At 47.5% G+C, this 11,803-nt stretch overlaps 1 protein-coding gene across 1 annotated transcript; it reads right to left on the bottom strand.

The window, feature by feature from the left end:
- Positions 1 to 1,060: 1,060 nt before the first annotated feature.
- Positions 1,061 to 11,351, bottom strand: TACR2 (tachykinin receptor 2). The gene is made up of 5 exons (XM_054637509.2): positions 10,933 to 11,351; positions 7,279 to 7,473; positions 3,426 to 3,582; positions 2,540 to 2,736; positions 1,061 to 1,256 (listed from the first exon to the last, which is right to left on the bottom strand). The coding sequence occupies exons 1-5, from the start codon at positions 11,334 to 11,336 to the stop codon at positions 1,061 to 1,063; spliced, it is 1,149 nt and encodes a 382-aa protein (XP_054493484.2). The 5' UTR covers positions 11,337 to 11,351.
- Between the last annotated feature and the right edge of the window lie 452 nt (positions 11,352 to 11,803).

Here is an 11,803-nt window from a genome sequence, read left to right as displayed (position 1 = left end):
GGCTCTGTGATATTATTTACAAACCTGTCATGAGAGGTGAATCACACCATTATTAAATGCTGTATTACTTTTACATAATGTTTATATTTCAGCTTCTCCTGGTTTGTGTGCCTGCACATAATGCCTCAGGCTGGGAAGATGACATATTCCAGCTTTTATTTTCATACCTGGGAAGAGCAGTGAGGATAAATATGGGGTAAGTCTGGAAAGGGAGGTGAAGGGACTATCTGGGAAAAGACAGCAATGGACCACTGCTGTTAGGGCTAAAATGATGTAAAGAAAGTGGATCCTGATTGGACCCATGAGCCCTGACCAAGCCAGTGGCCATCCCTGGCTACTGACTCTTCTGAGAGCCTCTCAGAAATTAGGCACTCTCCAAATTAGGCACCACAGTTAATGTGAAAGAGAAATCACTTTAGCATGGTTTAATAGGAAACCAACATCATATTTTGGGACAAGGGTTATAGAAATCTAATGACAACATGTTTCTGCTGGTGAAATTGCAGGCATGAAAATCCCAGAATGCAGAAAATTTTGAGGGCAGGCTGGATTTTTCAGTCTGGGTGTGTTAGTGTTTGCCTTTGTTGTAAACAGGCTTTGGTCCACAGTGCCTTGGGGCTGCTGAGCCCTGGGGCTTGGCTGCCCACACAGCCCCAGGGTCCATCCCACTGGGCCACGTGAGCCCCAGCCTTTCTGCTCCACTGCCTCTTTCCTGAATTCAAATGTCCTGGTGGAACAGAAATCAGGAGATCACAATGTAGAAGAGAATTTATATTCTCCTGATTGGCACTGCCTCAGATCTGCTTTCCTGATTCTTTGGCCTCCTGGGCCTGATGTCTGTTCTGTATTGCAGTTGTTGATGTAAGGGAGGGCTAAACTTGTACCTGCAGCTTGGACCTACATGGATGTGTTATCAACATGCTGCCTTCAATGCTGATGGCATCTAAAGAAGACCTGTAGGAAAGAGTTGCTCCAGAGAAAAAGACCTGATTTTCAGGCTTCTGCAGATCTGCTGCCTTGGCTTGGTGTATGGGATGGAGCCAGAACCAGGAGCAGGAAATCAGAGTGTTAATTGGGTGAGGGTAAAGGATGTCTTCTCTTTCTCATTCAGCTGAGTTTCTGTGTTGAAACTTGTTGTTCTTGACTTCCTGAGGGTTGTCTGGTAGAGAGATGGGGACATAAGTTTAAGTTTGTCTTTTTCAGTTGCTTTTATGCAGGGACACCACCGGAAGGCCAGCTTGAATCCAGAGCGAAACCTGGCAAAGGGAGAAAAGCAATTAAGTGGTGAAATGATCTTTCTAATTGTGCAGAGGATGAAAAAACTCATGGCTTGGTCCTACCTGTGAATGATTATGGAAATAAATATTTCTACTGAAATCAAAGGAATGAGGTGAAAAGCCAAATGCATGAAAGCATGGAGGGAGGTGCACTAGGAGTTTCTGATCAGATTTCCCTGTATTTTAAGTTAACATACATGATCAGTGAAATGACAGGGGGTTTGATATGCTCAGTAGATGGTGCTGGCCATGCTGATAACTGCATTTGTGGGACACAGATTTCCCTGTATTTAAGTAAACCTATAAGATCAGTGAAATGGCAGGGAGTTTGATGTGCTCAGTAGATGATGCTGGCCGTGCTGGTAACTGCATTTGTGGGACACAGAACAGTTGAGAAAAATACATGTGTTTACCCACTGGGAGCTTTTAAAAAAAACCCTATTAATAATTAAATGAGGAAGCTGCTTTCTGAGAGAGGAGGGGGAGGACATGTTTGTGTGTTTCGTGTTAAATGCAGTTTGGGTGAATGGGCTGCAAAACTCTTCTTTAGCCAGCTCACAGGAGCGAGCCTTGCAGCATCACTGGAGTTAAGCACTGCCTGCTGCAGCCCCAGTGACGCTGCTCAGGGCCTGTGCTGATAACCATTTATTACCTTTGAAGCTCACAGCGAGCCTGGGGAGGGCTGGGGGGGCTGTGGATGCGGGATTTAGCACGGAGATCCGCGGGCAGCCCGAGCAGCTCCCTGTGCTCTGCAGCACAGAGCAAGAGGGACATCTCTTGGCACGCTGGGGATGTGCTCCCCCAGCTGCTCCCTCGTGGTGACACCTCCCCACGGCACCTCCACAGCCACCGTGGGCTGCTCCTGCTTCCCACCCGTGGGGTGAGCCCAGGGCTGTGCTGGGGCTGGCCTGGGAAGGGCAGGAGGCTGAGCCAGCCCAGCATTAGCTCAGCAGATGCAGTGCAGGGATTGCAGATCCCTCCCTTGGGAGCAGGATGGGCTGTGTGTGGAAACGGGGGCAAATGTGGCTGTGCTGATCCTGTGCCTGCTGCCTGTGCTTTACTCAGAGACAGAAAATGCTACAGGCTGAGTTAAAAGCTCAGAGTTTATCCCATCTCACATTATCAGCACAGGGTAAGTTAAGTTGTCTCGTTGGCCTAAAGACTGCAGTTGAAAATCACAGCTGTTCTCACTCCAGAGATTTATGCTTTTTTCAGGCTGAGATTTTAGTTTTCTCTGTGCACACATGCTCACACTGGCTCACCTCTGGTTCAGGCAGCAGTAGATGATGGGGTTGTACATTGTCGAGCTCATGGCAAGAAGGAAGACTGCCAGATACACCTGCTGAATGTATTTCTGCTGGTAGATGTCTTCCTTGAAGCTCCCCAGGATGAAATAGATGTGATAGGGCAGCCAGCAGACAGCAAAAATGATCACCACTACCACCATGGTCTTCACAAACTAGGAAAACAAAGCCAAGGGGATTATTCCTGGGCTCTGGGTGATTTGGCTTGCTGGGGCAGTGGGGAGTGCTGGTGTCACTTTGAGCCTGGTTTGCCCTCCCGAAGTGCAGAGCATGGAATGTAGACCTGGACTGCTGTGGCAGAGAAACCTGGACTGCTGTGGCAGAGAAACGAGCCCTGGTGATGCAAACTGGGAGCAGGGAGGGAGGGAGTGCCCTGGCCATGGAAACTGGAGCAGGGAGGGAGTGCCCTGGTGATGGAACAGGGCGGGGATTAAAGCAAACCTTTCCCAGGGTACTGAGTGCACTCTGCACAGGAACTGCTTGGAGCTGCACCAGGGAGATGTGCAGGGACAGGAGATTGCTGCTCTTACACTGAGACTGCTCCATCCTGCCCAGAGTTTCACCCTGGTTTATCCTGTGTGGATTCTCTTCACTCTCTAAGGGCTGTGGGCAGCCAGCCTGCTGCTGTGTGCCTTTCTTCCTTGAAGGCTGCCTGGTGCATGCCATCACCATTTTTTTTATACTTGCAGGCGTTTTGGGTCCCTTTACCCTGGTCCCAAAATATTTTGTGAACCTTTTGAGCCCAATCCCACAAGATTCTGTATGGAACACCAGCTCCATTTTGGAACTGGAGCCAGCAGGGCTGGTGTGCTGGGAGTAATGATACTTAAGTTTCACTTCTGACCTTTTTTTTGGCATTAACTTGGTGCTCATAGTGGACTCTGTTCAGGTGGCTGCCTGGAGCTGTGCTGCTCCACAGAGTGACTCCTATAATGCTGTATGCAACAAACATCACCATCAAAGGCAGTAAATAAATCAGCACGATCACGGCGATGTGGTACCTGAAAGAGAAGAACAAGCAGTTTTTCACAGTCAGTGTGGCTCCTGCAGAGCTCTTTCAGAAATTGTCTTTTGGATATGTATGCTGGCTCCCATTAGTGAAACCACAAAGAAGAAATTTTGCCTATAGTTATTGTTACAGGGACCTCTGTAAGCAGCAAAATCTCATCTCTCTGGTGGTGTGATGAGGGGTCCTTGGGCTGGAGTCCCTGCTCCTTCAAGGCAGAGTAACATCATTGATCTTTTGGCAGAGGGCTGCAGTCCAGAGCCACCTGCACTGAGCTTTGCTATCCCCCTGCAGCCAGGAGGGACAGAGAGACATGGTGGTAAAAGTACAACCCTTAAATCCCAGTTATGGGAAAGGAATAGTCCAGAAACTATAGAGTAACTCCACGAATGCAGCAGTGACAACAATGAAAAAAAGGCAGACCAGGGACTGTGGAAGGCATCTGGCTGCTAACAGGGTGCACAAAATGCAGATGGTGAGGGAGGGATGCTGCCTGTGTTTGTGTAACTGGCTGGTTTTGTTTGTGTGAGCACACCGAGTTAAAGTAGCACCCCCAGCAGGGCACTCAGGCTCTGCTCCAGCTGGAGGCACTGGCACCCATCCCCTCTGCTGCATTTTAACCTCAGCCCTTTCGAGCTTTCTGTGCCACCCCACAGACTTCTGCAGGTTCCCTCCTGCTGGGGGCTGATCAGTTTGAGCAAGCACCATTTATGGGAAGGGAACAACCTGCTCAGTCCCTTCCAGCAGCTGCCAAATTAACATAAACACAGTGAAGAGCAGGATTAGGCAGGAGGGCTCTGGCACACGCTGCTGGCAGTGACCCCAAGAGACTGGGGGGGTACAAATGGTTTTTCTCAGTCTGACCAGGCTCTGGGGTCACTCCTCACATGAGAGCTTTGCTGTTGGAATGGAGTTTGGGGCCTGCAGTGGTGTTTGTTCCTTGGGGTGGCTGCAAATACCACACTGGTGGCTGCATAGAGAAAAATATTATATTTGTGAGATGTGGCAGTTCATCCCTGCCTGTCTTCCACTTTTTCCTGCTGTGCTCAGAGCAGTTCCTCTTTTGAAGGTCTAATGCTGTGTGTGGAGTGCAGCAAAGCCCTTTTAGGGTTCCCATCAAGGGAGGATGGGAGCCTGAGTTTGAGCACATGTAAAAAGAAACTCTCAGTCTTGTGGCTTTACTACTTTGCTGCAAAGTTAACCTGTCACCAGAAGAAAATTCCTCTGTGGTTAAGGTTCTTTACTCTGGTTAAACTTCTATATCCTTTATAGCCAATATTTTTCAGGCACTGGCAGCCAGTAGTGCATTGTTTGGGGTTTTAAAAATTATTATTAATATTTCTTTTTTTACTTCTTTCTGTTATAATTATGCACATCTTTCTTTCAGAAAAGGATTTTCCTATGTTGTGAAGTCTAGAAATTTTGAAAGATGGGTTTATTCAACTGCAAAGGATTCAGAGGGCACACAGTCAACACAGGAACCCAGCTCTCAATTTTTTTTAGGTTTTTTTTGGGTTTTTTAATATTTCTTTTCCTTGTTATTTGGCCTGGTATGAATGGCTGCACATGGCTTTTTCTCCATGGTCTGCATTGCAGGCATCTGTCCCAACAACCCCATCACTCAGTTTGATTTCTAGGGAGCAATGTTCCCCTCTTCCTTTCTAGGAGAGATACCAGAACCTGCAGATCTGAGGCTGTTCAGGGAGAGAGAGCTGGTGAGTGATGGATTGTGGTCAGGAGCTGCTGCTCTTCAGCTGGAGATCCCAGAAAGGACCTGCCCTGCTATTTGCCACACTCAGGACCAGCCTTTGCAGCCCACAGGACTTTGTCAGCATGCTGGGGAACTCAGCTGAATCCTTTCCATGCCATGGATGTGGCAGAGATAAACCTCATGCTTCTCATCTGAAGGGAATAGTCAGCAGTGACTCATGTATTTGTGGTTATCTATTCTCCCTCCTCCTCAATCCACAGCAGCCTGGCACACTGTTCCCCAAAAAGCACCAGAGGGTACCAAAAAGGAGCCCCCAGGAGGAGGAACATCACCCAGCATGAGAGGTCTGAGCCTGATTTTACTCTTTGCTCAGCGGGGAACAACTGGCAACCACTGCCTGAACATGCTGCAGCTGGGGCAAAATGACACAAAGGTCATGGAACTTGGCACATATTAGTGTGAAAATCAGTTAATTTGGTAATAGCTAAATTGAGGAGGCACCCAGCTGCCTGCCAGAGATGAAGAGTGAGCAGGGAAAATGTCCCATGTGCATGGAGCCTTCACAGTGGGGTTTGGTTTGAAAAACTGTTTGCACTTTGGTAATTGATTTGTTCCTTTTCCACTATCTCTTCCATTGCTTCTTTGTATAAATTTATATGTTTTTTGTTTGATAAATTTCTCAAAGGTGCATGGTGTGCTCTGACTGATGAGTAATCCCAGGAGATCCCCTGAATGCAAGGTATGGCCTGTTTCATCTGTTTGAACAATCTTGCTTTCAGGCAGGAGGAAATAATCTCTGTGTGGCTCAGGAACCCTCAGGAGTGCAGATGTGTGCCCAGATAAATATGTCTATAAAACCTTGGGATGTTTGAAACATGCTGCTCTCAGGTTTTATTTTCCTTTTCCCCCACAAAGAGCAGCATAATTTTTAACTAATTCCATTAGTAATTATGCTGTGCTGCTGGTGTGAGGAGGAAGCAGCCCTTTATGTCTTCTGCAGACAGGCCTTGCAAGCATTCCCCTTAGGGAATTTTTCATAGAATCCCAAAATGGTTTGGGCTTGCAAGGCACCTTAAAGATTATTAAAATCCCCAGCTATGGGCAGGACACCTTTCACTGTTCCAGGTTGCTCCAAGCCCTGTCCAAGCTGGCCTTGGACACTTCCAGGGATCCAGGGGCAGCCACAGCTTCTCTGTGCACCCTGTGCCAGGCCTGACCACCCTCACAGGGAAGGATTTCTCCCAATATCCCATCTAACCCTTCACTCCATCAGTGTGAAGCCATTCCCCCCATCCTGTCACTCCAGGCCATTGTAAAAAGCATTCTTGCTCTTTTATTTAAGTTATTTTTGCAAGTGCCTTACCAACAAAAGCCCAGCCAAAGATGCTTTTTCCTCCTCCATGATTATGTCCATCTCTGATGCTTCATTATTAGCACAAGAGCAGACTGGGCTTTTTACCCTGATTTTTGGAACCCTCAGGAGTGCAGATGTGTGCCCAGATAAATATGTCTATAAAACCTTGGGATGTTTGAAACATGCTGCTCCCAGGTTTTATTTTCCTTTTCCCCCACAATGAGCAGCATAATTTTTAACTAATTACGTGGCTTCTCAGCATTAGAGATGCCCATTTTCCTCCTGCCTGACAGAGGAAGAAAGTCCAGAACCTCTCAAACCAGGATTTACTGATTGTTTAGAGATTTTTGCACTGGTTTCTCTTAATTTCCCCAAGACCTGTCTGTATGGTTTCTGGACATTATAACCAGTTTTCAAAGCAGGGGAGGGTGGCAGGTTCAGGATGACCCTGAACCACCACCACCTGGCAGCTTTTTGCACATCTGGCTCCAATGGAGTTTGGATGGGCTGCCCCAGCCCCACAGTCTGCTGCTCTCTCTCCCAGCACTCCCCACAGCCAGTTTGGAGCTGAAATGATTTTCCTGCTTAACTTTAGGCAGAATTGGGAGTTTCATGGTGTCTCTTACGCCAGCTGGTGCTTGGATCCCACATCATCCGGCCAGACCACGATGCATTTCATGGTGCCATTGTCCATGGTGATCTCAGCATAGAAGCACTGAGGGAAGGCAAGCCCAAATGCCACCAGCCAGATGATCCCAATGATGACTCTGGTGCTTCCAGCAGACAGCCTGGGCTTGAAGGGGTGAATGATGGCCACATACCTGCAACAACAGGTGCAGGGCTTTTACAGTGAGACTGGCAATCTGTACAACAAACCCAGCAAGTGTAAAAACTCACCAGGAGTGAGTGAGCTTTATTAATATAGACATTTTGACAGGTTCTAGGCTGTAAATAATAAGGAACTAAATCCTTTCTGGAGAGAATGATTGCAAGTCTTAGATTTGCAAGTCTCAGGATTTATTAAACCCACATGGGTGGATGCTGCTGGTGTGAGGAGGGAGCAGCCCTTTATGTCTTCTGCAGACAGGCTTTGCAAGCATTCCCCTTATGGAATTTTTCATAGAATCCCAAAATGGTTTGGGGTTGGAAGGCACCTTAAAGATTATTAAAATCCCCAGCCATGGGCAGGACACCTTTCACTATCTCAGGTTGCTCCAAGCCCTGTCCAACCTGGCCTTGGACACTTCCAGGGATCCAGGGGCAGCCACAGCTTCTCTGGGCACCCTGTTCCAGGCCTGACCTCCCTCACAGGGGAAGGATTTCTCCCAATATCCCATCTAACCCTTCACTCCATCAGTGTGAAGCCATTCCCCCCATCCTGTCACTCCAGGCCATTGTAAAAAGCATTCTCACTCTTTTATTTAAGTTATTTTTGCAAGTGCCTTACCAACAAAAGCCCAGCCAAAGATGCTTTTTCCTCCTCCATGATTATGTCCATCTCTGATGCTTCATTATTAGCACAAGAGCAGGCTGGGCTCTTGAATATCCTTTACCCTGATTTTTTCCCCACTGATTTTGAGCTGTGGAAAACTCTGCTGCTGCCTCTGCGACTGCCACTTGTGCTTGCAGAGCAGGGAAGGGCTGCCCCTTTCACCCACACCTGCTCAGAGCCCTCAGGCACATCTGACTATTGGATTACTCAGGAGCTCTCTGGTTTTAAGTTCCCTGTGTGGAAATGCACGGTGTTGTAACGAGTACACAATCAATTATGCATTTCTTGTCATGCTGTCCCCATTCTTTGTCATGGTTGCAACAAAGGCAAAGTAGGGTGGAAAATGCCAAAATGCCCATTGCTTCCTGGTTTTCATAGGAAAAATCTGACAAATTGTGCTGTCTCTTAGCCAGGCTGTTGGTAGGGAGCTCTGCCCAGGACAGGCAGCACAGTGAGCAGTGCAGGGCCTTATTTAGCTATAAAATACTCATGTCACCTCACTTTTCCTCAGCTTGCCATAGGCAGTGTAACACAGTGCTCCAGTCTGCTCAGGGAGGAATCCACTGGTGGATATTCTCCAGATTATTTGCCCACAGAAATGTCTGAAATGATGACCTGTGACCCTCAGTGAATGGCAAATCCTGGGAAGCAATTATGCCAGCCACTGTGCTGTCCCTGCAGCCATCAAAGGTGTTAGAGGGCTGGGTGCAGGCTCCCACTGCCAGGGGTGCACCCTGTGGCAAGCTGTGATTTTAGGTGAGCTCCTGCAAGCTGGGAGATTTAGCAAACCTGCTGAGATCTCCTGGCCCCTCTTGCTGCAGCAGCACAGCCTTTGCTCCCTGCTGCTCATGCTTGTTGTGCCCTCTCTCAATGCCCTGTGACATCCCAGGATGCTGGGACCACAAACTTTCTCTGCTCCTCATCCATGTAGACAAAACAAGATGAATTTTGGACCCTCTGGAGCACTTTCCAGTGAGGGCATAGGAGACTTTGCTGAGCAGAGTGTGAAACTGGAGCTGATCAATCAGGCTGCATTTCTGCCTCGAGCACTGCAGTGGAACAGCTGCTCTGGGAATGGGGAAATGGAGGGATCCTAAACCCGACAGTGAGCAATACCACCAGGGGCTTTTCCATCCCAGACAAAAGTGACTTAGAGCTATCACTTCTCAGCCTCCTTCCTTAAAATAAACCACTTCAGAAGATGTTGTTTTTATGGAAGTTAAACACTGGGGCTGGAGTGGACATAAGTTCTCTTAACAATAAATGGAAGCGTCGAGTTTCCAGGAGACAGTGTCAGGATCTATTTTAAGGCCAACCAAAGAATAGCTAAATATGGTTTGCAGAGAGGTGCCAAGTTCTCTTTCTGATCTGTGCCACATGACTAAAGAGATTTTGGCTATACAGGTGCTTTCACCAAAAATCCCTAAGGAACAAGAGTAAGAAGATGTTACAACAGGCTGAAACAGCTTTTTAAAAATATTCTTTGTCAAACAACATGTAAAAAATAGCAGCTAACAACAACCCTTGATTTACAGCCAGGAGCAGCAAAAGAGTATTTGAGTCTAAAACTGAGCTGCCATTGGTTCTAAATAGGGATTTGCTTCCATCTGGACAACTGCAGCCTGACAAACACGGCAGGGCACGTCCTGTGCCCTGTCCCCAGCTCCTGCACAGCTTTCAGCGGGCATTACACGTGAGAAAAGCCCTTTTCCCTCTCCCAGCCTGTTTATCCGGGGTGCTTGGTCTGTGATTGCTTCCTGTGGCTCAGGCAGAAAAGATTTTTGGGGGGGCTCCAGGGGAGGCTGGATCCCTGCTGCCCCCAGGGAAACCTGAAGGAAGGTGTAAAGTCAACAGCAGGGCTTTGATAAAGGAGTGCCTTTATCTCACTCCTTTGATAAAGGAGTGCCGGTATTCCACTCCTTTGATAAAGGAATGATGGTATTTCACTCCTTTGATAAAGGAATGATGGAATTTTACCCGGTCAGGCTGCCCCAGGGAAGTCCTTGCCAGTGAGGCTGCAGCAGAGAGAGGGGAAGTAGGGATGGAAGGAAGGAAGGAGGGCAGAGAGCCTAAAGGGAAATAACCTCCCCTGCTTCTTGCACACAGCATTGCCTTCAAGGGAGGAAACTCCCACAGGCTTTTGGCCACTTTCTAGTAAAAAGGAAAAACAGCTTCGTGCTATTTAGCAATGAGCTGTAAACACAGTCAGACTCCAGAAATTAAAACTTAAGTAAAAGTGACTTGGCAATTGGAAGTGAATTTTATGAAAATACCCAATTGCCCCAGAAGTCAAACAGAATCACTGTAATTTCTTCCCTCCCTCTCAGAGTAAGTCATTCTAATGAACCAGGGGAGCAGACTCTGCCATTTCTAATCTAATTCCCATTATTTCTGGTGGTTTGCTGGACTCACAGCAGGATTAGGGCTGCTGATAGTTTCAGCAGCCTGCAGCATGTTCTCCTTTTTCTGGATATATCTGTCTCATGGTTTAAAAAAACCCAACAGTGCCACAGGAGGGTTTTCAGGATGACTGGGAAACAATTTATGATCAATAATGTGGGAACAGCAAAAATACCAGCCACTTCCACTTGTTACAGATTTGGAGGGGATTCAGACCAGGGGAAAAACTAGAGGATCATGCCATAAATAGCATCAAACCCCACAGTCTGGCACTCCTTCCACTTTGCTGATAAGGCACCTTACAGACTGGGGGCCAAACTATTGCAATGATTTTTTCATCATTTACAGGGGATCCTTTTGAACCTCATCTTCTCCATTCGCCTCTTACCTCTCTGCAGCCACGGCTGTCATGGAGTAAATGCTCACAAACACTGCAGTGATGGGGAACCAGTTCTGAAACCTGCAGAATTCCTCACCAAAGTACCAGACATTGTGGCTGGCATAGATGAAATTGAAGATGGTGTTGAAGGCGGACATCAGCAGGTCCGAAAGGGCCAAGTTAACAATGAAGTAATTGGTTGCCGTCCTCATCCTCCTGTGAGCCAGAATAATCCAGATGATGGTGGCGTTGCCAAGGATGGATGTGACCACGATGAAGGAGTAGGTGATGGCCCACAGAGCAATCCTCCAGCCTGGCTGGCTGAACTGGGTTGCTGCTGTCCAGTTGCTGCCATTCTCCAGGGAGCCGGCCTGCGAAACGTCGCTGGCGTTAAAAACAGAAAACACGCCCATGGCTTTTCACTTCTTGTAAGTGTAGAAGAAAATCTTCTGGCACCTGCTCATTTCCTTGCAGTGGATGCTGGTGTATGAATTTCCATGCATTTAACCAAGTGCTGTTAAAAGGACATCAGGATGAGCTGTCTCATGTCCTCTCCTCCTGTCTTCCAAGTGATGCAATGCAGTTCCAGGAGAAGATGAGCCATGCCAAGGGCCTCCTCCTTCTTCCCTGGCGTTTTAACCTATGCTTGAAGAGCAAAAAACTGAAGAACAACTCTCTTCATCAAGTTTCTTTTTCCTCTAAAAAAGGAAGAAAAAAAAGGGAAAGGAAGATGTTTTCCAGGCCAGCAGCAAGTGATGTCTTCCTTTAGATTACTTTTAGGGACAAGAGAGCATAAATGGAAGCCAAAACCCACTTCAATCCAAGTAGAAACTCTTTGGCAGGGCAGCAGTTTCCTAAAGCACCAGGTGTCTGAATCCCC

The sequence above is a fragment of the Agelaius phoeniceus genome, chromosome 9, assembly GCF_051311805.1.
Source record: "Agelaius phoeniceus isolate bAgePho1 chromosome 9, bAgePho1.hap1, whole genome shotgun sequence".
Lineage (NCBI taxonomy): Eukaryota > Metazoa > Chordata > Aves > Passeriformes > Icteridae > Agelaius > Agelaius phoeniceus.
This window is presented reverse-complemented; position numbering and strand designations above follow the sequence as displayed.